General features: G+C 41.2%; 1 protein-coding gene across 2 annotated transcripts; it reads left to right on the top strand.

Moving 5' to 3' along the window:
* The first annotated feature begins 3,040 nt into the window (after positions 1-3,040).
* On the top strand, positions 3,041-27,259 carry LOC114607514 (integrin beta-1-like). 2 transcript variants are annotated; one of them, XR_013394786.1, is made up of 14 exons: positions 3,041-3,168; positions 8,993-9,062; positions 9,989-10,074; positions 14,882-15,104; positions 16,486-16,656; positions 17,565-17,803; positions 18,748-18,903; positions 19,556-19,651; positions 21,569-21,658; positions 23,186-23,326; positions 23,431-23,627; positions 25,047-25,285; positions 25,789-26,027; positions 26,723-26,849. XR_013394786.1 is itself a non-coding variant. In XM_077936786.1 (13 exons), exons 1-13 carry the CDS (start codon positions 3,160-3,162, stop codon positions 26,947-26,949), a joined length of 1,944 nt encoding a protein of 647 aa, XP_077792912.1. In that variant the 5' UTR covers positions 3,041-3,159; the 3' UTR covers positions 26,950-27,259. The 2 variants fall into 2 exon arrangements, 1 of the variants encoding a protein (XP_077792912.1); XM_077936786.1 differs by lacking the exon at positions 25,789-26,027 and having other exon boundaries at positions 26,723-27,259.
* The last annotated feature ends 585 nt before the right edge of the window (positions 27,260-27,844 follow it).

Here is a 27,844-nt window from a genome sequence, read left to right on the forward strand (position 1 = left end):
TTCAAAAGCATCAATTCTTCGACGATCAGCCTTCTTTATGGTCCAGCTCTCACTTCCATACATCACTACTGGGAAAACCATAGCTTGAACTATACGCTTTGTTGGCAAGGTGATGTCTCTACTTTTTAAGATGCTGTCTAGGTTTGTCATTGCTTTTCTCCCAAGAAGCAGGCGTCTTTTAATTTTGTGGCTGCTGTCACCATCTGCAGTGATCATGGAGTCCAAGAAAGTAAAATCTCCTCTAATTCCGCCATCTGCAATCCCCTGTATCATATCCCATATCATGCCCAAAGGCCCCCCAACTGCTAGGATCACATATTGGTGTGGGGCAGTGAGGTCTGAAAGCCCCATTCTGAACTTTCCTCTATTCAAATAAAGAGTCCACGGGACTCTCAAGAGTCTCCTCCAGCACCATAATTCAAAAGCATCAATTCTTCAGCGATCAGCCTTCTTTATGGTCCAGCTCTCACTCCCATACATCAGTACTGGGAAAACCATAGCTTTAACTATACGGACCTTTCTTGGCAAGGTGATGTCTCTGCTTTTTAAGATGCTGCCTAGGTTTGTCATTTCTTTCCTCCCAAGAAGCAGGCGTCTTTTAATTTCGTGACTGCTGTCACCATCTGTAGTGATCATGGAGCCCAAGAAAGTAAAATCTCTCACTGCCTCCATTTCTTCCCCTTCTATTTGTCAGGAGGTGATGGGCCCAGTGGCCATGATCTTTGGGGGGGTTTTTATGTTGAGCTTCAGACCATATTTTGCACTCTCCTCTTTCACACTCATTAAAAGGTTCTTTAATTCCTCCTCACTTTCTGCCATCAAGGTTGTGTCATCTGCATATCTGAGGTTGTTGATATTTCTTCCGGCAATTTTAATTCCGGCTTGGGATTCATCCAGCCCACACTTTCGCATGATGAATTCTGCATATAAGTTGAATAAGCAGGGAGACAATATACAGCCTTGTCGTACTCCTTTCTCAATTTTGAACCAATCAGTTGTTCCATATCCACTTCTAACTGTAGCTTTTTGTCCCACATAGAGATTTCTCAGGAGACAGATGAGGTGATCAGGCACTGCCATTTCTTTAAGAACTTGCCATAGTTTGCTGTGGTCGACACAGTCAAAGGCTTTTGCATAGTCAATGAAGCAGAAGTAGATGTCTTTCCGGAACTCTCTAGCTTTCTCCATAATCCAACGCATGTTTGCAATTTGGTCTCTGGTTCCTCTGCCCCTTCGAAATCCAGCTTGCACTGTGAGTTCTCGGTCCACATACTGCTTAAGCCTGCCTTGTAGAATTTTAAGCATAACCTTGCTAGCGTATAAAATGAGTGCAATTGTGCGGTAGTTGGAGCATTCTTTGGCATTGCCCTTCTTTGGGATTGGGATGTAGACTGATCTTCTCCAATCCTCTGGCCACTGCTGAGTTTTCCAAATTTGCTGGCATATTGGGTGTAGCACCTTAACAGCAACATCTTTTAAAATTTTAAATAGTTCAGCTGGAATATAATCACTTCCACTGGCCTTGTTATTAGCAGTGCTTTCTAAGGCCCATTTAGATTCACATAATACAGTAAATAACTATACAACCTTTGGAAGACATCTGAAGGCAGCCCTGTATAGGGAAGCTTTTAAATATTTAATGTTTTATTATGTTTTTATATGGTATGTTGAAAGCCGCCGAGAGTGGCTTGGGCGACCCAGTCAGATGGGTGGGGTATAAATAGTAAAATTATTATTATGGAATAGGATGTCCCCAGGCCCAGCTACAGCTAGGAAACTGATAATGGGGAACACAATGATCTCTGGTGTATGACTTTTGCAGGCTGATGGTAGGGCCTTTTGATAATAGTTTCATTGCTGCTCCACTGAGCTTTTCACATGCCCTCACGGGGCTTTTTGTAACAAAAGAAGAAGAAGAAGAAGAGTTTGGATTTGATATCCCGCCTTTCACTCCCTTTAAGGAGTCTCAAAGCGGCTAACATTCTCCTTTCCCTTCCTCCCCCACAACAAACACTCTGTGAGGTGAGTGGGGCTGAGAGACTTCAAAGAAGTGTGACTGGCCCAAGGTCACCCAGCAGCTGCATGTGGAGGAGCGGAGATGCGAACCCGGTTCCCCAGATTACGAGACTACCGCTCTTAACCACTACACCACACTGGCTCTCAAAAAAAAAAAAAAAAAAAAAAGGAATAGTGCAAGTGTAGATAGGCTGATGGATGTTCATTGGGTCATGAACTAATGGTAGATCTAGCTTTAAACATGAGCAGCAGCAGCAACAACAATTTTATTATTTATACTCCGCCCATCTGGCACGTTATTTTAAAACTAAGGGAGAGTTTCATTCAGGTTGAATTTATGTTAAAGTGCGGTATTACTGAATTTAGCTATTAATTGTTAAAACATAGTTGATCACAACAACTAAACTTTTACAGTGACTACAGTGTATTCAAGGGGCTCAGAAACTGACAATATTTTATATATTATTCCTGACAGCTTTTAAATCAATTTCACAGGTTGCTGAACTTGTGGTTTTGAATTGGGAGCTGGCAATTATGCAGTTCTGCTTTCTATAGAGCCCCATCTACACATCTGACAGCTCCTTTTGAACTTCCCTTTGTGTTCTCCGAAAGCCACACCATTTCCCTTGCTAACATTGTATTGTGTGACTATAAAATCAGGCGGAATCTGAATGGTCCTAAGAAACCATAATCTAAATTTATACAAATAACTGTGAAGGCAATGCTGGAAAAGATATATAAGGGAGGAATATGTTTGCTATTGCAGTTACAAGGAAAGGCAAACTATTATTTTAAAGTAGAGAGGAAAGCTGGACAAGGGTATATTTTCTAAAAGCATTGTGCATGGACTCACCGCCTAATTTATTATTGTAACTGTTTTTGCTGTTGCTGCTAAAGTCTTATAGACTAACTAAAGTATTAAAGATTAATCAGTTGTTACACAATATGTAGAAATGCCTGTCTAACTAAAGTAAACTAGACTAACTAAAGTATTAAAGATTAATCAGTTGTTACACAATATATAGAAATACCTGTCTTAAGCCATAAGAAAAGGCGAGGCGGAGGAAGCAGGCTCAGCCCCGCCACTGACTTCTCGAAGCCCCCGGACAAGGGTCGGGGAGGAGCCTGAGCTCAGTCGTGGCCATGGCACAGGTAGCGGCGGAGAGGAGGGGCAGGCAAGAGGCAGTCTGCTGGGGGGGGGGAACTAAGCCTGGAGGTGCGAGTGTATCTTTTGGTGTGTGCCTTAAATATTTATTTGTTATGATATTTGGTTTTATATACAAGAACCAATTCCATGCATAGAATATAAAAGTCAAAACCCTATGAGATCATCTTATTATTTTAGATGTGATGCTGGCAGTGAGGTGAAATGAGCAAGGACAGTTATTGTGTATTCAGAACATGTGTGGATTGTTCTAAGGGAAAAGGCACATTGACTCTTATCCCCTTGAGTTTAACATGTGATTTATTTATTTTTAGTTAACTATTGAAAAACTCACACACTGTTTAATCTTATTAACTATGTTGTGTTTAACCCTGTTCTGTGCACTATAGATGTATTACAGTTTGAGCTTTATTTGTCATTGTCACCTACGCTTTCAAGAGTTTTTCACTGCCCAAGTTGAAAAATGGCAGTGGGTACGTATAGTATGGTACATCTCTTCCAACACCGGCCAAGAAGGCTTCCAAACATGTATAAATGGAAGACATTTCAGGTTTAATAATAATAATAGGGATTTTTCAAGGACTCTACAGTCATACCTTGGTTCTCAAATGCCTTGAAACTCCAATGTTTTGGCTCCCAAATGCCGCAAACCCGGAAGTGAGTCTACCGGTTTGCGAACATATTTTGGAAGCCAAACGTCCGACACAGCTTCTGACTGAGTGCAAGAAGCTCCTGCAGGCAACTGGAAGCCACGCCTTGGTTTTCGAATGCTTTTGGAAGTCAAACGGACTTCCAGGATGGATTCCGTTCGAGAACCAAGGTACGACTGTATTGGGATGTGGCATTACCCAGTTTTAAAGATGGATTTACACAGCTCCTAACATTGTTGACAAAACTCAGATTAAGAATGTTACTGGTAACTATAAAAATACCAAAACATTTCATGGTATAAGTAATATTGTATGTATTTGGGCATTACGCCGCTCTATTAAGTACTCATCTGTTAGTGATTGTTTGGAATTATGATAGTTTAAAAGTGTGTGCTAATTGCTATTTATATAGTGCTCTAGAGTGTTTGAAGAACTTCATATGTAATCCTTACAGTAGCCATGTGTAAGAAGAGCTGAGGCTGCCTTGCTGAAGTGAGATTTAAAATTGGGACTGCAGGTCACACTCTGATGCTACGTGTTGTATTGTACTGACATGCAAATGGCAATTTAGTCACAGTGATATATGGCATGGAAGCCGGTGGAATTGCATGAAATGAAGTTTATGAAAGTAAAAATTTAGTATCACACTAGTTCTGATAATATTGGTTGCAACCCAGGAAAGAAATGCTGCAGCCCTCCCCTCCCAAGATTTTCCTCTCATCAGTTGCAGTTGCAGAATAACGTAAACCAAAAAGTCTTTATGGCTTTTACAGCTTCCTGTGGAACCTTTCTGTGCATGTAGTTTGGATTGTAACTAGGAAGAAGAATGAATCTACTCAAACGATGACAAAACATGACTAATTATTGTGTCACCAAAAATGTATCCCAAGGAAATGAATTAGCAGCTTTTTCTAGGCAGTAAATGATTACGTATCAAAAAGTACTAAATAGAAGCAGTCAGCAATAATGAGATCTTTAAAAGATACATCTGAAAAGGACTTTAACTCACTAATAGCAAACCATGTTTTCTTGCTATGTATGTGAGTTCTCAGACTACCCCACCCCTCTTTTGACCAACTGGTGCGGAGATAAGCGCTTGCTTTTTAAACAAACCACATTTCATAATGTCTGAACTTAGAGCTTGGGTTTGTTTAAACTCTTGTGAAAGCAGTAACAACATAAGATCCTGATTTCTTATTTGCATTTTGTATTTGTCTTTCTCTTTTACAGAGAAGAATGTAAATCTGTACCAAGCTTTAACACTAATTATTTTAAAGCAAGTATTTTTGTTTATTGAAATGCAGTGTAATGGGATGATGAGCTGCTTGTGCGTAAAATGCAAGTCCCTCAGAGTTTGGTCAAGTCCTCAAACCTCTGCCTACGGCGGAGCCCCTCCAGCATGGCTCCGTCAGTCGCTAGCAGAATCCGAAAGTGGTCTCTTACGGAATCTCTTCCAGCATAAAAGCTCCTTAACGGAAACACGTCTTCTGGACTCTCGGCGTGACAGTTTCCGGCGAGGAGTGGGTGTCCCTATAGGAGGTCTTGAAACCTCCCCACTGTTTTCGCTGGAAGTGTCTCTGAGCCATCCCTCCGACTCACTTTCCCCTGGAGCCCCTCCTCTCCCCCTGCTGGTTCCCTCTTCAGCTGCTAAGTCTGTCTCAACCTCAGGGAGCCCTTCCACCTCCTGCCCTTCCAATGGCAGTTCCCTGACATGCAGAACTTCCAAAACATGTGATTAACGGCTTATTCTGGATTTTTAAAAATGGCTCAATACCAACAATGCGGTTTTTAAAAAACTAAATTTCAGCCAACCCATTCAACTCACCCTTTCTCAGGGTAGTGATTTTTGGGGGACAGGGGAATGGAATTTGTGAGAGTGTTTTACAGAAATATGGATTTTTCCTGTGTCTCCTATTTTAGCTGTAGTCTCAACATTGTGGTAGTCACTTTGCCAATGGTTCTAGGAACCATAATTGCTGCTGCAACTTGTGTGGTTTTTGTGAATGTATGATAGGAGGATGGCTCAAAATGTGAATTTCTAGTACTGTACTTATGAACAAAGGGACACGGGTGGCACTGTGGGTTAAACCACAGAGCCTAGGGCTTGCCGATCAGAAGGTCAGCGGTTCGAATCCCCGCGACGGGGTGAGCTCCCGTTTCTCGGTCCCTGCTTTTGCCAACCTAGCTGTTCGAAAACATATCAAAGTGCAAGTACCACTCCAGCAGGAAGGTAAACGGCGTTTCCATGCGCTGCTCTGGTTCACCAGAATCGGTTTAGTCATGCTGGCCACATGACCCGGAAGCTGTACGCTTAATAAAGCGAGATGAGGGCCGCAACCCCAGAGTCGGTCACGACTGGATCTAATGGTCAGGGGTCCCTTTACCTTTACCTTACTTATGAACATAACAATAATCCAAACAATGGCTCAGCAAAAACAAACTTAAGTTTCTTGATTTACTGGTTGTAGTTTGGGGGAGACATCCCAAGGTTTAGGGTTCTGACGCAGTGGAAAGCCAAACCATGGCTTAGCCCTGGGTAGTACAACAGGACCAGAGGAGGAGTGAATTCCCTTTTCACTTGCTAATCATGGTTTATATATGTGAATTGGACCATTATTAGAGATGCTATACATGAAGGCTCATCCTTCATGGTTGCCTCTTTCTTCACAGGCAGTAAAAAAAATCCATTGATTTCCCATTAATGAAATACCAGTAAGTATGGCAGGTGGTTATGTGTGTGAGGAGAGAGCGCTATATACTGCAGATATCTTAGGAAGCTACCTTTTTGCGTCAGATTATTTATCCAGTTAAACTGGTGTTGCCTACTCCGATTTGTAGCAGCTTTCCAGTATCTTGAGCAGAGAGGTCTGAAATCTGCTACCTTCTCCTTTTTTTATTAAGCCATTGATTGAACCTGAACATTTCTCTGTGCAAAACATGTGCACTGGGATCCATTGAGAACCGAGCCAACTCTTATCTGTATATCCCCACCTAGGGTTCTATTTCGTGGTATGACTTTGGGAATATAAGAATCTGGTGCCAAACCAGACCATCAGTCCACCTAGCACAATACTATCTACACTGGCTGGCAGCAACTCTTCAGGGTTCCTAACAGGAGTCATTTGCAGCCTTACCTATAGAAGCCAGATATTGCATGCAGAGCATGTGGCCCTTCCTCAATTTGATAATGTGCTGAGATTTATAGGCACGCATGTATATGTATATATATGAGAGTCTGTGAGGGCATATATAGCACAATAGCACCTTGATATTCACTTGATGGCTACAGTAGAATGGTCAGGAGTGTTTCTAATCTATTTCATTAGTTGACTTACACACACAGCAGGAAATACTCCCTTCCTTTGGGCGTGGTGTTAATGGAGATAATACTGCCAATTTTAAATCTTTTAAAAATCTAATTGCCATTTCCCATGGTATTATTTTGTATAGGATTCTCATGTAATACGAGAAATGTTTTTCATTTCATTTCATGAGTTTACAACATAGAGTTAAGTAAACAATGCACACTGGAAATAATGATAGATTAATTCGGCTGGGGAACACACACACAGCTGTATACATCATGTTTGTTGGGGGGCTTTGCATGGCTTCTTTTAGAGTATGCTTCTGCCAGTTATTGGGGGGCGAGAAGCAATAAAGGGCACTGAGCGCCCACTGAGCACCAAAAACACTATTCTGGAATTTCTCTGACTCCTGCTGCTTCATCTCCACACATTCCTTGAGGACTAGAAACTCTATTATATATATATCTGTCAACTTGTTCAATAGAAGCAGAGATTCTTACGAATCTTACGTATTCTATCATATAGAATATTTTATTATCATTCTTACATTTTTATGTGAGCTGCTTTAGGGCCCTTTTTAGAGCTGAAAGGAGGCCTGTAGAATAACTGTGATAATTGTGATTTACACACAGCCTCCCCATTTCTAAATCTCAGATCTCCTTTTTTTACACATTTTGAAGCTATTAAAGCAAGATGGGGACCTTCTGGCCTTCCGGGAGTTGTTGCACAATAACTCTCATAACCATAGCTGTCAACTTACAGATTTGAAAATAAGGGACCAGCAGCCTTGAAAATAAGGGACCAGCAGCCAAAATAAGGGACCTGCAGCCTCACCTGTTCCAGGCACTCCAGTCTTCCTGTCCTCCTGCAGTCTGGTCAAACTCATGCTGGTAGCTTCGAGAACACTGTCCAACCACCTTTGTAACCAGAGGTTCAACTGAATAGAATCTGAATCACATGCACCACAAGGCCTATGCAGCCTCAACTTAAGATGGCTCTCCGGCCTGGCTTTGCACTGCAAAGTTTGCAGCAGCACGTGCAACAAAATGGCATCCAGCATTCAAAAAACCCCTCAGCTTGCATTAACTAGCCACACACAAGGCATGCAAGCTCCACCACCACCACCCCAGTCGTTATTAGACTTCTTATTGGGTGAGCAACACAGCCAAGCAACACAGTTGGAGCCTCCCTCCTTCCTGGCCGGCAGGGAAGGAGGGAGAGGAGTTGCTTCCTTTGAAATTTAAGGGACACCATTTAAGGGACCTTTAAGGGACATCCATCAATAAGGGACAGCAGTGAGACATGGCGCTGGAATAAGGGACTGTCCCTTCAAATAAGGGACACTTGACAGCTATGCCCATAACCCCAGATCATTGGCCATCCTGGCTGTGGCTGATGGGAGTCGGTGTCCAACAGCTGCTGAAGGGCCACAGGCCCCCCCCCATCCTTGCTTTTGAGTTGGGGAACTGGGGGGTCACAAATTGTCTGAAGTGTAACCCCACTTGTCCCTTTCCCCCCCAGGATGACGAGGAACCATTAGTACCAGGATGATGAGGAACTCTTTGGGTTCAGTCAGTCAACCAGCTACAAATCCACCTAACAGTTACCTTCTTCAGTCCACATTTTACCAGCTGTTTTTACCACAAGACTATGGTGGTGGACTATGTCAAAAGCCTTATTGAAATCAAGATACACTATGTCTCCAGCATCCCCCTGATCTTTTGTTGTGGTTCCCTGATCAGAAATCAGAAATGCATGGAATTAAGATGTTAATAAAAGCAAGCCTAGCTGGGAGAAATTGAGATTTGTTTTCTCATGCAAGAGCCCCCAATATTGATCCATATTTTATTTTTCAGGCAGATTTCAAGTTTCTCATCTGGATTGGATTATTAAGCTGCTTTGTGGTCTGCGGATCTGCCCAACAAGGTAAATGGAAATATGTACAGGTTTAGAAAGCATAGACTGTTTTTCTATTCTACAGTGCAGGTGACCTATTAATTCCAGAGCTATCCAGTGTAAGCTTGCTATGCTTGTTTTGAATTGATTCAAGGACAAATGCTGCCTGTTTCACTTTCATACAACATTAATCCATATAGGTTTAACCTCTTTGCTCATGTCTCTGAAACTGTTGGCAAAGAGGACATATGAACAGGAGGTAGGAGGAGGAATGTTTGCCCTGGAGAAGAGATTGAGCTGTATCTTCAGAACCACACTCTTATTTCTCTAGTGTAGCCACATCTGAAGGATGCTGAACTGCATCTACAGCTTGAAATTGTACTCTTGTCCCATGTCAGGTCATTTGAAATGTTATGCACCTCTTATTCTTCCAAGTAAGAAAAACCAAACAGCCTTTCCGAACATGCAGTGAAATAGATGCAGGTGCAATTTCTCTTGCAGAACGTCTTTACATTCCGCCGTTTCATCCTTTATGTTTGGAATTCACCTGCATCTATTTTACTGTTTGTACATACATTGGAAAATCTAGATTAGCGTCACCTTTTCATCATGTGTGTGCAGTGCAATGAATGCATGTGCAATTTGTCATGCATGACTGTTGTGGTTTTCATGGTTTTACTTATGTGGAGGATTGTTCCATGGCATTTGAAGCAGTCCTAATTAATGAGTTATGATTGGCACAGAAGAAATGTGCATTGGTGCTTCAACTTTCCCTCTAGACTCTGAGCACTTGTGGAATTGATTGTTAAGCAACACTTGCAATCATATGTTAACTATAGATATAATGATTAGTTTGAACCTCAGTTTATGGCTGGTAAGAAATTTACTTATACAGTACATTAAGTTAGGTATGTGTTCTTATTTCTTTACTAAAAAGCCTTTGCATTTTCTTATAGGTGGGAGCAATTGTATAAAAGCTAATGCTAAATCATGTGCTGATTGTATACAAGCTGGACCAAATTGTGGATGGTGCAAAAGTGCAGTACGTATTTCTAAAAAATATATTTCATTTGCAATATTTTGTTTCCTATTTCATTTTATCTGTAGCTATTCTTATACATTCAGTAACTTTTTATGATACAATCCTTTGCATTGATAAATAAGCTGCAAATGAAAGCTACAGGTTTCTTTGGTTAGTGTTAGACTCTACAAAGTGCAGAGCAGATGTGAAGAATAAGTCTGCTGCAGTTAAAATTTTGGTGGTGGAGATGTGGAGGCTGTCATGTATGTTTAAGATTGGCTTTGTGAATAACAATTCCTAGCTTGGGGGTTAAGTTTTTATTGTTGTTGTTTTCACTGTTATTCTGGAACTGGTAGGAAACAGTGCTGGCAGCAGCATCAAGACCAGCAAAGATTTTTTGTCAGAAATAACCTTCCTTGTTTTAATGAGCCCCTGGTGCCTTTGGAAGATGCTTTTGTGCACATGGAGAAGTTTTTGAGAGCCAGTATGGTCTAATAATTAGTGCTGGAATAAGAATACAGAGACTCTGGTTCTAATCTCTACTCAGACCATAAAGCTCTGTGGGTGACCTTGGTTATGTTACACACTCTCAGCCTAATTACCTCTCAGGGTTGTTGTGATGATTAAATGGGTAGCAGGACACCTGTACTGCTTTGAAGTTCCTGTAAGGTGCAAGGTGAAAGACTGCTTTCTCTAGAAGAGTGGCAGGGAGGGCCATTTACTCACCTGTGCTGGGCTGGGAGGTGCTCAAAATTTATCTTTGCTCCAGCCCACCAGTAGGTCAACAAATGACCCTGTGTTTCCCCTGCTTGAAAGAATCATCTGTTAACCTCGGCTGGAATACACAATAGGAAGTAGCAAGAGCAAGACCTTCTCTTAGTGCATTTGAGTTTCCCTGTTTGCATCTGCGTGAAACACCTTTGCCTTATTTCCCAACTCCTCTGCATGTGCCAGAGGATTCGGAGATGGAATGGATCTGTTTGTTTCACACGGCGGAATAAAAAGACCCTGGTGCAATTTGAGGGTAAACAGATTCCTCACTTGGTGCTTTGTCCACAAATTCAATTTGCAGGGAAGGGATTCCACCTCACCCGTGACCAGCAGGAAAGAAACAGGCAGATTTGCAAGGAAAGATTCCTTGCCATTTCTCTCTTTTAATACTCCATTGGGAATAGAAATAAGTGTGTCCCTTATGCATCAGTTGAAATATATTGACTTATTTACAAGTTATCTATCAAATAGCATGCTGTGACTGTTCTGCTTTCCAACTGTAATGATCAGATTGGCACTACTGGCTGTATCCATATATAGCTTAGTTCACACTGCTGTTTTTCCATGTCCCCTTCCCTACACAGGGACAGGGGTGTTTGTCATGTAGACATAAGTAGTTGACTTGTATGCATGAAATAGTCCGAGGTCTCTTGAATGCCAGGTGAAGGGGGTAGAGAGGCAAATTCTCTGAAATGATTCACGTTGCCCTGATTAGCTAGAAGCAATTGCTATCTGCAGTTGGAACCAGGCGAATGGGTAAATTCTTCACTCTGTTACTAAAATCTTTTTTTATTTTAAGAATGCAGTCTCCTTAGGCTTTGTCCTTTTCCCTTTGCCAGTGGCAAGGACTCTTCCCCCTCCCAAGTTCTCCCTCATAGTTATTTAAAATCATTCCACTCCGGAGTCTCTCTGTCTGGATTTAATTATATTCTCCTGGTGATATTAGAAGGGCAGTAACTTTAGCTGCAGACAAAGCAGGTGGACAGGGAAACAGAATTTTCTGTGCGTTTTAAATCTAGTTTGACTTCTGGAATGTCCTGAGTCCTAAGTTCTGATACAATCCTTAGGCCTAGTTTCACAGAGGTGGTTAAACCTCTGTATGGAATGTACTATTTCAGACTTGCATGCTTGAATACTTCTCCAAAACAACAGCAGCAAAAATAACAAAAATCCATGCACAGAGATAATTGAAAATGCCTATCTTTTACAGGCCTTTTAATTCATGAGATACAGAGAAGACATAATGTACATAACTTTTTTTTTTAATTGTGATTAATAGTTTTGTTTTTGATTGCCATACCCTATCCTAAAGTCTACAGACAAAGAGTGGGATATACTTTTTTTTAATGATAAAAGCAAAATGTTGAAGAGAAGACTAGACTAGAGCCCTGCTTCTGACAGCTACAGTTTCCACTAACAGTGAATAGCTTCCTGTGTTTCTAACCTCCAAAATAAAATATCTGTATTCTGCTTTGCAACTTTGCCCTGGCCTTTGACACCCGAGGTGTATATTTTCAGGACCCACTCTACTGCTGTGAGCATAAATTGTTTTAAACTGTTGAACAGTAAATTCCTGCAGCCTGCCTTGGAACCTTACAGTGAAGAAGTCAAATAAATTACAGTAGTATGGTATGTTGTAAGTTGAAGCCAGAAAAGGCAAAACTTAACTTGGTCCCTTTTTGTTTTTCCACTGCTTGTTAATTCTAATAGTTCCTTTCTAGGGCCACTGCTAGTTTGCACAATTTGTACTTGGTTTGCTGTTTTGTTCACTGGTGTTTTCCCACTAAACTTCAGGGGATAAATACAATGTATGAACTGGGCTGTCTAACAGATACAGCAAAGAGCAGTTCCTATCCTCCTGGTCATCCTTTTACAGAAATTACTTCCAGCCCCATCCATGTGTGTGAAAGTGATAAAACACAAATTGCTTTTGTGCTGTAGCATATAATAATGGTTCTTCATTGGATTTTACATGCAAAGTGTCAGGTATTGACTGTTTGGTCGTGTGGTCATGTAAACCAGCAGACAGCAATGACTCACTGTTCCATTCTGGGTCTCGGATGGGCTGCTTTGAGTATACTTCCTCAGGAACCTGTCTGGCTTCTTCCTCTGGGGCTCCTATATATTTAAAATAGGGGGAACGAGCCATAGCTGAGTGGCAGAGTCCTACGCTTTGCATGGAGAGGGTCCCAGCCCCAGCCATTGGGCTGTCAGCCCAAGCAGAGAACTCTGGGGTAGATGAACAACGATTCTGACTGGGGGGGGGGGCATTCAGCTTCCTATACTAGTGACCAAAATTGTGGAAACCTTTTGGAGAAAGTGTATTTTCGAGGGTTGGTTGTAATACCTTAAAATTATATATCACTGGAAAGATAATTTAATGGAGAATATAATGCAACAAAGATTGTTCCGTTATCTGTATTCTATCAAAAGTTATAGGCAAATAACCAGAAAAAGGAGTGTTTAGAGAGTTGTTTTGGCAATGATGGCTAATAACACCACTTTTTTTTTTTTTTTAGTAATACCATAAAATTATATATCAATGGAAAGACAATTTTGGCCACTAGTGTATATTCTTATCAAGATGCTACACATGTGTATTGTGTACTTATTTCCAAGAGGAAAGAATCTAACTTTGGCATCCTCCACACTTGAAGGTACGCATACATACATACATACATAATTTTGTTTGTATGCTGCCTTTCATCCTTCTAACCATGCTCAAGGCAGTTTACAGCATGGAAAAATACATAACAACATTATAACAAAAGGAGTCAAAAACAATGAATAAATTGTTTTTAAAAAAGCACAACCAAACAGAACAGTTTCCACATATATCACAACAATATCTAAAATAAAGATACAATAAATCAACAGCAACAACTCCTTGCTCCACCCGCCCAAAACCACCCCAACCCAAGATTCTGTTCAACAGCCTCAGCTTTTGTAGCTCTCAGGCCAGGTGAAAAAAGGCTTTCAAGGCAGGGGGCAGGTCCTCCAGGACTGAGAGCTATGATGGGGTAGCTCTACATCAAACGAATGCATTACTCCCTCACTCCCTTCAGAAGTGATCTCACCAAAATTATGTATAAAACCTTCCTTGTTTTGGTGTCTTCCTCATGGTTGCAGGCACACTGACAATGACAATGTGCAGGCCCCCCATCAGATTTGCTGTTGGCTCTTTCTTTTTGTGCCTGGACTAAACACTTAATTTTGTCCCACAACCGAGCTGTTTTTCTGGCTGTGTTGTCCCTCGAGTTCAGTTCCTGCCATGTCTCCTCTGCCTCTCTGGCACTTGGCTCCTGGCAAGAACGCAGCTGGTTTTGGCTTTACTGCTCCATCACAACCCCTCTGCTGGAAGCAAGAGCCCTTTCTTTCAAATGCCAGGACTTCTTCCTCTCTGAGTCTGCCTCACATCTCTTTCATTCTCCTCCTCTCCTTGTAGCTTGTGGTTGCAACCGTGACCCACGCCCACACCGGTGTCATGACTCCTTTTCTGAGTCTGTGCCTTTACAGTCTACCCTGCCCATCCTGCAGCTGTCTCCTGTTTTTGCTAGCTCTACTAGGCCCTTGCATCTCGACCCTTCCCCCAGGACTTCCTTGCAGGGACAGGTGATAGCTTTGAAACCTACCAAGCCCGCTTACAGCATCTTTCTTGAAAACTACTGTCAAGCTAGTTTACTCTGAACTGCTCATCACTAGAACATTGCTGAATTCCATTCCATTTTTATGCTGCTTTCAGTCATCTTCCAAGGAGCTATTAAAAATAGTAAGACAGCTAAGATAACATTTAGAACAATATTACAGTTTAGTACAAGATTAACAATTAGACTTTGCTGTACCCTGCTGTGTGTATCTTTGCATTTCTGAAAACATACATTTACTGAAGGTGATTCCCTCCTGCAACTAATATAGCAATACAAAGTGAAAATCAGACTTGGTTTTTTAAATGTCAATGGTGTTTTGAATTGTATGCGGAATGAACCATGGTGGTAGTATAGTTGGAGATGAACCTACTGTGAACAATTTAGAACCTGGTTTTGTTTATGTTTGCTAGACCTTCTTTCAAGAAGGAGAATCTACTTCAACACGATGTGATGATTTGGAAGTTTTAAAAACTAAGGGCTGCCCTCCAGATGAAATAGAAAATCCCAGAGGCTCACAAACTATGCTGAAAAACAAGGAAGTAACCAATCGTATCAAAGGGGCTGCTGAGAATCTTAAACCGGAAGACATTACTCAGATTCAACCACAGCAAGTACAATTAAAGCTGCGAATAGGTAAGGGTGTCAGATTAACAGTGATGTCTTATTCCTTATGTTCTCACCATTATTCAAGAAATTGACTAGAACTGTCAAAACATTTAGATAGATAGATAGATAGATAGATAGATAGATAGATAGATAGATAGATGATAGATAGATGATAGATAGAGATAGATGATAGATAGATGATTGATGATAGATAGATAGATAGATAGATGATAGATAGATAGAGAGATAGATAGATAGATAGATGATAGATAGATAGATAGATAGATAGATAGATAGATAGATGATAGATAGAGATAGATGATAGATAGATGATTGATAGATAGATAGATGATAGATAGATAGATAGATAGATAGATGATAGATAGATAGATAGATAGATAGATAGATAGATAGATAGATAGATGACAGATAGATAGATCCAGCTTCAACAGGTGGGAACATTGTACCTTGATCAAGCCATTGTACCTTGATTTTCTAGTAGTTTCCCCACCTTAAGTATATTGCCTTGAGCAGCATTGGTCAGAACGGCAACTCAAATTCCTTTGGACAGACACTTTTGCACATGAACATTCAACTTACCCTATTCAAGAAACGCATCTGAAGCTCTTAAATGACCAGTCTTCATGAAACATGGTGTGGGATAATTTCCAGAATATTGCGGCTTTCAAAACAATTTTGGTACATGCATAAATGGTTTAAGATTGATTTGGGGTCAAAAATGTTTTTCTTCACCCTGAAAGTGCTTTGGAACTGCTCAGAGGAAACACAGAATGTGCCCCAGGCATTGATAACTGCGATACATATTTTGGAGTGCCTAGCGAGCAGGAACTGGAAATGTACCAAAATATGTGTTTACCATTGGAAACAACAACTGGATTATCCTATTGGAAGTATCCTCCTAAGTAGATTTGGGCCCCATCTGCACTGCACGTTGAATTCATGATCATACCACTTGAAGCAGTCATGGCTTCCCCCAAAGTATCCTTGTTAGGAGATCCCAATGTCCCTCTCAGCTATACTTGTGTGGCAAGGACACGAACACTCCCCCTATGTTGGAATAAAGGGCCATCTTCTGGGGGCCACGTGCCAGTGGTGTTCAGGGCCTAAGGCAAATGTAGGAGGAGCAACAGGTGTGACTTAGTACAGTGGACTATTTTCCACCTATGCCAAAGAGGTTTTAAAATAAGCTGACACCTCACACACAGATCTCTACCCTCCATCCAGGCAAGGAAGAGGTGGCATCACAGCTCAAGGATATATTCTAGCAAGACAGAGGCACTAAGCATAGGGTGGAAGTGTCAGTGCACTTACATGTTTAGCGTACTTACTGTCTAGTGTCATTATGGAATTTTTGCTTTAAAACTTTTATTTCTTTTTCTGGGATTAGGGGAACCACAGACATTTTCATTAAAATTTAAGAGAGCTGAAGATTATCCCATTGATCTTTATTACCTTATGGATCTCTCCTACTCTATGAAAGATGACTTGGAGAATGTGAAAAGCCTTGGAACTTCTATCATGAGTAAAATGAAGAATATAACTTCAGATTTTCGAATTGGTAATAGTTTTGTTTAAGATCATTATAAATTAGGGCAAGCTTTTCTTTACAAAGTTCCGTTTATCATGTCAAAATGTAAAGAGAAATATACATGTGTAATATGCATGTGCTCAGAAATATAAACATGTTTTAGTAAGTTTGTACTAGGAGAAGAAAATGCATACTTTTATAACATAGATTCTGTATTAGATTGCTGCTGGATAAAAACAGATTTGGATAGAGCAAACCTGAGAGCCTATATGCAAGCTAGCGGAAGCAAGGATTATAATAGGTTGCATCAAATTTAAGGCATACTCACAGTAGACTAATTGGGATCAGTAAACTTAAGTTATTCAAGTTTATTGTCAATGCTTTTGTTCTGAAGATAACTTAAGTCATGTACAAACTTAACACATAGTATTCAAAGCTAATGAGTAGTTTGAATGGATCTACTTTTAAGTAGGACTTGGTTGAATACAACCCAAAGTTGATTGGTTTCTATGTAAACATTGGAATTCCTACTGGGTTTCATATACAGCCTCTTGAGAAAGTAAAATATCTACATGGTCCCAGTTCATAGCACTCCTTCCAGGCAATATATCCTGCTTCTTTGGGATGAACACATGCACAAAAGAAACCCACATGACAACCAGATAGCCTCTCCGGGTTTCCATACATGTCTGCTGTGTAGAATACATTCAGTATAACCCTTGCTAAGGCTGAGTTCTGACCCTTCAGAACCACTTCCTCCTGGACAATTCATTACCTGGTAGACCAAGCTTCCCATTGTTTCCTGATGAAAAAGAATGTCTTTTGCTAGAGTGCAACCTGCCCTGCAACTTGGTGGCTTCTCTATAGGGCTTTCTATTGCTCTCAGAACTAATAGAGTTCTATTGTATGTCGTCTCTCTCTCTCTCTCTCTCTCTCAGGTTTTGGCTCTTTAGTTGAACAAACTGTAATACCTTATATTAGTACTACACCAGCCAAACTGAAGAACCCATGCACCGTTGACCATAACTGTACAAGCCCTTTTAGCTACAGGAATGTACTCAACTTTACCAGCGATGGAAATCTGTTCAACCAGCTTGTAGGTGATCAACAGATTTCTGGCAATCTGGATTCTCCTGAAGGTGGATTTGATGCAATAATGCAGGTTGCTGTTTGTGGTGTAAGTGTATTTTCATTTCTTTTGCATATTACTATAAATGCAATTGACTTGTAGACCCTTGGCTGTTATTCAGATTTAATGGATCAAAAGTGTGAATTTAACTTCCTGGACACAAATGTTGAAAAGGTACAATGATAAGCAGTTAAAAGCCAGTGCTGGGGATCCTTAAAAGGCATACAACCACATGTGTACTCATAAGGGTTTGTTTGTTGCAGCTCTTGCACAGGAAACAAAAGGCGTAGTCATTGTGTACACTCTCTCACTCTCTCTCTCTCTCTCTCTTCAAGAACAACAAAAGGTTTCAGTCACCAGTCTATGATTTGCAGACCCTCTCTTCTACTGCTTCTAGTCTTGCTCCTATAAAGTCTAGCTGCTGATTTTCAGTTCTAGTAGTTGTTATCCAGCAGTGTATTTTGAGGGAACCCAGCTCATATCCCCCACCCCACCTCGCCCCATACACACTTAGCTAGTAAAGATATAGAGTAAAACCCTGGACCAGAACTCTGATCTGGATGCCCAAGTGACTGGTGCCAGCAATTTTCAGAGGGAATTGGGAAGGCGACTTCAGTGTACAAGTGGAATCCTCCCCCTCTCTTGCTTTGAAGCTTTCTGAGTCAACCTCCAGTTGCAAAGGTTGCATGGTCATTTCTCCATGCCTCTTGACCATAAGCTGGAGCACCTGTATCCTAGTGCCAACACATCCCAGCTGTCACTTCCGGGTGTGTTCAGGTGGCTTCTTCCCACATTATGTTTTTATGTCATGCACATGTTCCTGAAGCTACTATCAAAACTGTACAGTAGTGATGGGCGGAGAGCTTATATTTGCTAAAAAATACCTGGGGATACTGATCACTCATTTTTCAGTTTTCTCTGCTACCATATTCTTTCAAAATGATCCTTGCTTTTATTTATATATATATATATATATAAAATTTCTTCTCAAGTCAGAACTTGGATGGAGAAATGTCACTCGGTTGTTGGTATTTTCTACGGATGCTGGATTTCATTTTGCTGGAGATGGGAAACTTGGAGGAATTGTCTTGCCAAATGACGGGCAATGTCATTTAGATAACAATATGTACACAATGAGCCATTATTATGTAAGTATGCTTAAGAGAATGTTTAATTTTGTGTTTACATGTATGTTGTTGTGTATGTGTGCCTCTCTCTCTCTCTCTCTCTCTCTCTCTCACGCAAATATACACACGTGTAGAAATGGGAGACAATCCCAGTATACTCCCCCCCCCCCAATTTAGAAGAATGCTTTGAGAAGAACACCCATTAAAAGTTTAGCTTATAGTTTAAACTTTTAAAATAGCAAGGTCTGTAAGCTTTCATGGACCAGTGCTAGCAGAGCTTGTATGTAAAAACATGTAGAGATTTTTAATTTTGTTATAGTAGCCCTCACATTTTTCTTCATGGAGGAAGAATGCCAAGTTTGGTTTGCCTATTTTAAAACCAAGTTATCCTACTTTGCTAAAACTCCTTTTCTGAATCCAGAGAGAAACCCAAGAACTGGAGAACATTTATTTAACTGGCAAAATAGAAGAAAAAGCCTAAGTAATGCTTTGATAAGAATGAAGAATCTGAGACTTAGAGGCTTCTGTTAATGAGAGTTGATGGATTGCTTTTTAAAAAAATGTTTTTGACTCTTATGTTTGCTCTTGCTTATGTTTGTATAGAAAATGGTATATAAGAATGTTATTGTGTGTGAAATTCAAGTATATATAAAATGTAAACTTCATTCTTCAGGGTTATCCCTCCATTGCACACCTTGTTCAGAAGCTAAATGACAATAATATTCAGATAATATTTGCTGTTACACAAGAATTTCAACCAGTTTACAAGGTAAGAGCAAGCGACAAAAGCTTCTATAGAATCCCTTCCCTCACCAGCTGAGATTTCCCAGCCTGAAAATGCCTCCACCCACACGACCAATGGTGCTCTCTAGGCAATAATGGTATTTACCCCCACCCACCCTAGGTGGGAATGTAGAGAGTTGATGGGTTGCAGTTGTCCCACCCCTGTTCTATGTATGTGTTAGAAACTTGAGAAATTGAATTCTGTATACCTATGGTTTTCTATATGGGACGCGTGTAGTGCTGTGGTCTAAATCAATGAGCCTAGGGCTTGCTGATCAGAAGGTTGGCGGTTCGAATCCCCACAACGGGGTAAGCTCCCGTTTCTCGGTCCCAGCTCCTGCCAACCTAGCAGTTCGAAAGCACGTCAGAGTGCAAGTAGATGATAATAATTATAATTTATTATTTATACCCCGCCCATCTGGCTGGTTTCCCCAGCCACTCTGGGCAGCTTCCAACCAAATATTAAAAACAATACAGCATCAGACATTAAAAACTTCCCTAAACAGGGCCACCTTCAGCTATCTTTTAAAATAAATAGGTACTGCACCTGAGACACACAGGTGCAGCCCTACGACTTGAGTTCGCCCAGCCCTCAATTGTAAAACGAGCATGGAGTCGAGCCATTTCCTATAGCTCCCACCTATTAGCATCAGATGCTCGAATTAGAGGTGGTTTTTCCAATCTGATCCTAAGAGATATTCATAATTCCCCTTGGAAAACTACAATTAACCTCAAATTCCGCTCTCTTCTCAATCTGAATTGTAAAACTGTTCTTAACTTAGAGTGTATCAGCCCGGCGGCCCTACCTCCAATTAAAAAGAAGCTACAGCAACTTGACTTCTCTAACACAGCTTCCCATGCAAGAGGGCCGTGTTCAGGCCTAGCCTTAGCTATTCCACCCCCTGAAGGGATCCCTCTATACTGCTTCACAATTTCTTCGGAGGCTAAGCGAAGGGCCTTTACCTGTGCCCGTCTCAACTGTTTTCCTACAGCAGTTCTGTCGGGTCGTTATTCCACAGTTCCCATCGCAAATAGAACATGCACCTGTAATGACACGGCTCTGGAGACTATGGAACATGTAATGCTCTTCCGTCCCAACTGGACAGATGAAAGATCTCGGTTTTTAACTCCTCTCATGAACAAGCTTCATCTCCCAATCCAGCCTTGGATAGTGTCCCTTTTTTTGCAGGATTCTGATTCTTGGATTACCGAGATGACAGCTAACTTCCTGCTCAGTGTGATGAAGAGGAAAGCGGCACTAACTTCTTCTTTAACACCACAGCTGCAGTCGATACGCCGCACAATCGAACGAAGTTCCAAGTAGCCTTATTGTACAAGGACAATGGAGCTAGAACAAATCTGAGGAGCTGAAGGACCCTTTAACGATCCTCCTCCAGCCTCAGCAGTTTTTTATTTTTTGTTTTTGTACTATCTGTCACTCGATGTTTTAAATCCCCTGTCGCTTTTGTTATCCCTTTCCCCCCCCCCCCTTTCATTAAGTATTGGCCCAGGACGATATCTACCTTTACCTCCCCACCCCCATTTTATGTTGTTATTTCTATGTATATCATGCTATGGCCACACGGCTAATGCAATAAATCTTTTGTTGAATAGGTACTGCTCCAGCGGGAAGGTAAACAGCATTTCCATGCGCTGCTCTGGTTTCACCAGAAGCGGCTTAGTCATGCTGGCCACATAACCTGGAAAAACTGTTTGCGGACAAATCTCGTCTCCCTCGGCTAGTAAAACAAGATGAGCGCCGCAACCCCAGAGTCATTCACGAGTGAACTTAACTGTCAGGGGTCCTTTACCTTTACCTATAAATGGCATTTTGTGTATAGAATTAATCTATGTGCTGCTTATGATTGTAACTAAATGGTTTTCTCACTCTTCTCATGTAAAGGAGCTGAAGAATTTGATTCCAAAATCTGCTGTGGGAACACGCTCTTCAAACTCCAGTAACGTGATTCAACTGATAATTGATGCCTACAATGTGAGTTCACCAGTTTTCATTATCGCCACATACACCCAAAGACAACGTGTTTTGTATACAATAAAGGATGTATTTTGTTGAAGACCCCAGTGGGGATCCGGACCTGGCCACATATACATATACACACAAGTCAAGTTTGACAGGTGGACAGGGCCACCCCCTTGACAATCACCTGATGTTGCAATGGCAATCTTCGCTTGCATGGTTTGAAATCAAATGTATAAGCAAAAAATGTGTGCAGTATTTCTCTGTTGCCATCAGTCAGCTGATTGTCAGCACTGAAGAAACCCTTTGTGCACTGCTTCTCCAGCACTGATGATCAGCTTCAAAGCACCTTTTACCCAGCCCTGCCTTGCCCCACACTTGTCACATACAATGTCAGGTGTAGGGCAGGTAGCCATGGCTTGGACTCTTGTGCCAAATGGGGAGGCCTGGCTGGAGGTTCCCCATCCCTTATTTAAGCAGATGAAGTTCTGGGTTGTATATGTAGTGTAAAAAGAGTTGGTGGCTTCCCATTCTAGCCACCCAGAGACCTTGCTCACAGGGCAAGACAGGTTTGAGCAGATTGCACTGGTCCTGGCTTGACTGCACTGGCTGTCAGTTTCCAGACCCAGTTCAAAGTGCTGATTTTAACCTATAAAGCCTTAAACAGTCTGCAGTCCTTTTCAATATGTTTGTGTGTGGCTTTTCGGGGGAGGAGTTGGGAGAGGAAAATAGCAGTGCTGATCTTATCAGAACTACAATTTTATCAATCTCTTTTATCCGTTTTGTAAGCTACAATGACGCTGGCTGCACAAAACCCACAAGAAAACAGTAACACTAGTTCAAAACTTGCTGTGTCAAGATACAGAGAAAACTAATACAGTGGTACCTTGGTTCTCAAACTTAATCCGTTCTGGAAGTCGGTTCCAAAATCAAGACGCGCTTTCCCATAGAAAGTAATGCAAAATGGATTCATCCGTTCCAGACGTTAAAAAACAACCCCTAAAACAGCAATTTAACATGAATTTTACTATCTAACGAGACCATTGAACCATAAAATGAAAGCAATAAACAATGTCACACAATCAATCAGTAGCTGAACTGGGTTCCACACAGTAACAAAAACAAAACAAAAAAGAGCCGCAAAAACAAAAATGTAAAATAAATAGCAAAAACAGACAGAACTCAGCATAACTCTCAAAACGTAAGTGTGGCACTCAAAATGGAGCACGTTCAGCTTCCAGAAAAAGTTCACAAACAGGAACGCTTACTTCCGGGTTTGCAGTGTTGGGTTCCAAGTTGTTTGAGTACCAAGGTGTTTGAGAACCAAGGTACCACTGTAGTCCCTTCAGAAATGCACGTTTTAAAAGGACTAGATAGAATCTGTTGAATATGTATCTCTTGCAAGAGAGTATTTTCCAAGTGTTTTTAAGGAACTGTTTGGACATCTGGGAGACCACAGAGTAGAAAAACCTGTGGCTTTCCAGATGAAGTTGGGCTGCATTTTCCATTATCCTTCACTAAACTACTTGACTTTTGTGTTAGTCATTGTCTTCAGAAGTCATTCTGGAAAACAACAAACTACCAAAAGAAGTCACAATTGAATATAAATCTTTCTGCAAGAATGGAGTGAATGGTACAGGAGATGAAGGAAGAAAGTGCTCCAACATTTCAATTGGAGATGAGGTAACTTTCTGCATTCTGGAATCAGTGTGCTATTGCTTCATCCCCCCCCCCCCCTCTAATCAGTGTCAAACAATTTACCTGTGTACTCTTTATTTTGCTTACAGGTTAGCTTTGAGATTAAAGTAACAGCCAACCAGTGTCCAGAAAAAGGGCAGGGTGAAACCATTAAAATCAAGCCACTAGGTTTCACTGAAGAGGTAGAAATTAATCTGGAGTTCATCTGTGAATGTGAATGTCACAAGGACGGAATTCCAGACAGCCCTATTTGCTCCTATGGAACATTTGAGTGTGGTGTCTGCAGGTAGATAAATATTAATGTTTTTTCTCTCCCTCAGATAAATCTGCTAGGAAATAAAATATCCCTTGACTGTAAATGGCCCCCCAAAATATCCCAGACTAGACACAAATTTAGTTGGAAGACCTTTCCCTGATTCTTCTTGGGTGGAATCAACGCTGAAGGGAATGTGCTGTCCACCAGCTCAGGAGAACCTCCATGTATTCCTCACATGCTTCTGGGTTGAGTCTCGACACTGAAAATAGATGCTTTGGAGAACTCACAAGAGTCCCTATTCTCTGCCACTCCCCTTTCCCTCCTATTTTAAATGGCCCTTCACTCATTTTTTTCATTCTTCATTCTCTCCACCACCTGCCTCTCTTTCTCCAAACCTCAGCTTTTCCCCAATTCCTACCATGTATCTCATTTTCCTTCTCATTTTCCCATCTCCTGCTATTTCTGCACTGGGTCTTCACCCACTTCCCCTTGCTTGGCAGGTCAATGTAATCATTATTTCATTTTTCTCTCACTACCCCCTGCTACTTCATTGTTTGCTTAGCTTGGACCATTTCCCGTCCTTGTTTCTTTCTTAACCTCTTTCCTTCCTGTGCCACATAATCCTTACACAAAGAGAAGTTGTGTGTCCTTTCTCCTCATATAGGAAAAAACGAATGAATAAAGGGAAGGGAACCCAAGTCAGCTCCTTAAGCAAGCATGGAATTTGTATTTTAATGCTGGGCTTTCAGGTACCTTCAGTCATATCATACTGGCCCCTCCTGCCTTCCTTTCCCCCATGAACACCGGCTGTTTATTCCTACCAGGGTCTTTAAATTCCCATGTATTTCCAAAAGTAATTTGGACCACACTGTTTTTTTTGTTTCGTTTTTGAAATCGCTATGTACTTTATGGGTGTTGTTTTTATCTGTTTGAGTCCTGTGGGGAATAAAGTGGGCAATAAACAAATATATAACTATTATTATTATTATTATTATTATTATTATTATTATTATTATTATTATTATATAAGTGGTGAATACTAATACTGTTGCAGGCTGATTGGACCTGTTCTTAAGTGCAATTGTAGCAGACCATTCTTCAAGACCTTTCTAGCATAGAAAAATGAATGTCTGGTGTGTCGAGCATGCATGTGCCTCATTTCACCTTTGGAATAAATTAGCATTTATATTATTTTTACAGCAATTAGGAGCAGCTGCTATATTAATGAACTTAGTAGAAAAGTCATTCAGCAGCTTCCCCAAACTGCTGCTCTTGAGTTTCGGAACGTCTGCCTCTAGGATGAATCATGCTCTCGTGAAAGAGACTGTTTTCTGTAGCTATGCACCAGTATCTCATCCCACCCCCTTCTCAATATGTATATAAGGGAAAAGAAAGTTTTGCATTGATTTTAGTTAACAGTTTAGTAATGAGAACCATTTTTTCTTTTAGGTGTAAACCAGGACGTATTGGAAAGCTCTGTGAATGCAGCATGGATGAAGTAGACAGTGAAGATATGTCAAGCACCTGTAGACCAGCAAACAGTTCAGAAATATGTAGTAACAATGGAGAATGTATTTGTGGACAGTGTGTGTGCAGGAAGAGAGAGAATGCAAATGAGATCTACTTTGGCCGGTTTTGCGAATGTGATAACTTCAACTGTGAACGATCTGATGGCTTGATTTGTGGAGGTAATGAACTGACCCTTTTAAAACTGTGAGGATTCAGAAGTTCCTCTGGAGAAAGGGGAATGCTTGGATGCAGTCCTGTACTTATTTCTAAGCGTGAGAGCCTAACATTTGGGAGGAGATCTTCTTGGATTGTGATACTCTGTTGTGCAATACAGTACACAGTAATACTATTAGTAAAAGGAGAGGGGCTTTTTCTGAAGAGAAGCATACACTGTAGCCTTTATTGTATGCCTTCACAAGACTTTAATTTATAAATTTACAAGAGACATCAAGTAAAAGGCAGGGGTTATGTGGTCTAGAGTTCAACCACCAGATCTGGTCCTATCTTACCCCGGCCAAGTTGTTCAGCTGCAGCTCCTCTATCTACAGTGTACTTCCTTTGGCCCTTTTTTGTTGGTTTCTGTTATTTCCTACTCCTTTTTCTGGATCATTCCTTTTTGCCTTAAAAAACAAACAAACCTTTTATTCTCCACTTTTGCTTTTCCTCTTATTTTCTGACTCAGGGGACCAACTGGGAAATGAGTAATCACCGAGCCTACAACTAAGTATTGTCAAAGACCCTAAAGAAAAGACCCTATACAGCTGGTCTGGCTGCCACAGGGACTTTCAGTGCCCACAGTGTCTCTAGTTCTTGTGATCTGGAAGCAGTACATGCTGGCCATTGCTGTGGTGGGAGCCATTCAGTGGGAGTGCAACTTGAGAGATTACAGAGAGCCAAAACTGTCCACTTTGGATTATACAGGTTAGGAAGATAATATGGGGAGGAACCTGCCAAACACCATTAATCCCTTACCTTTGTGCCAACTTTTGACACCATTTTGAAAAGAGAATATTCTGCTTAGGAGCTCCAAGTGACAGTGCAATCTAAAATCAGCACTCTCAGCAAACTGCCAGTGGACATAGCAGAGTGAGTGGTTAGATAATAGCATGCAAGATGAACCTCAAAATTGTTCAGCAACAATGATTTTCTGCCCTTGCTTTCTAAAGGCACATTGTTCCCAGGTTTGCTGGCCTCTGAGGCAGACCAAGGTCTTATGCTCTACTACAGTCAGATGGTCAAGTCATGTATGCAAGACCCAACTTTTACCAAACCTCATTCTATGAAAGCACACTCATAGCAGTTCTCCACCAATTTCATAGAAGTTTGTAGGGCTACAATGTGGACCTCATATCCTGCAGACAGGACACCATTGTCTCTATAGAGTTGGCCTTTGGAGATTAGTGGTACAGCATGTCCTCTCCTTGGAATTATGGAAGAGACTTACAGTACTGGATCTTGTGGTTGAAATAGAAGTCACATGATCTATTCCTTTACCTGGGTGGTAGGAAATACAATCAACTTTGAATGCTTCTGTAAAATTAAATCAGATTATGGCAGTTGTTGATGTTCAATTTCATGTGCTTTATAGAAACTACATACCTATCTTTTTATTGCAGGACATGGTGAATGTAAATGTGGTGAGTGTGAATGCGCAGAAAATTATATAGGCTCTGCTTGTGATTGTTACATGGACACCGCCCCGTGTGTAGCTGGAAATGGGCAAATCTGTAATGGCAGAGGAATCTGCAAGTGTGGAGTCTGTAACTGCACAGATCCCAAATTTACGGGGCCAACATGTGAATTGTGCCTGACCTGCCCTGGATTTTTTGCAGAGAACAAGTAAGGCTTTTGGATTTTTAAATAATAAAATAACTTCCTGCTGGGATATTTGCAAATTGCTCCAGGGGAATTTTTGTGTTCCCCTTTGTACAAGGAGCTGTTTCTTGGGGCCCATGTTTTTGCTTTGCTTTCTCTCTCCCTTTCTCTCCCCCCCCCCCCCACAAAATTCTGAAAAAATTATTGGTAATTAGTGTTTTATTATATTGGTTTTCTTGTTGTAAACTGCCTTGGGTTTTTTTTCTTGGGTATACTGAAGTGTGTAACTTTTCAGTTTAAAAAATAAATAGTACCTGCACTTGCAGATACCATTTAAAGCCAACTAGTATATCTTAAGGGGACGCGGGTAGAGCTGTGGGTTAAACCACAGAGCCTAGGCCTTGGGGATCAGAAGGTTGGCGGTTCGAATCCCCGTGACCAGGTGAGCTCCCGGTGCTCGGTCCCTGCTTTTGCCAACCTAGCAGTTCGAAAGCACGCCAAAGTGCAAGTAGATAAATAGGTACTGCTCTGGCGGGAAGGTAAACGGCGTTTCCGTGTGCTGCTCTGGTTCGCCAGAAGCGGCTTAGTCATGCTGGCGACGTGACCCGGAAGTGTCTTCGGACAGCGCTGGCTCCTGTCCTCTTAAGTGAGATGAGTGCACAACCCTAGAGTCGGACACAACTGGCCCGTACGGGCAGGGGTACCTTTACCTTTTTATATCTGTGCAAAAACTGCACTTGAGTGCACCCAGTTATTTCACAGCATTGTAGTTCAGTTGCTGAATACCTATTACTAGAATGTATTAGCAACTCATTTTAAATATGCTAAATTGATTGAAATTGATGGAGCCCGCGCACGCGCGGTTTCAAGCACCAGTGAGCTCAGGAAGAAGGAGGGAAGGGACTGGAAAACAGCCAAGAAGT

Source organism: Podarcis muralis, chromosome 12 (assembly GCF_964188315.1).
Source record: "Podarcis muralis chromosome 12, rPodMur119.hap1.1, whole genome shotgun sequence".
Classification (NCBI taxonomy): Eukaryota; Metazoa; Chordata; class Lepidosauria; order Squamata; family Lacertidae; genus Podarcis; species Podarcis muralis.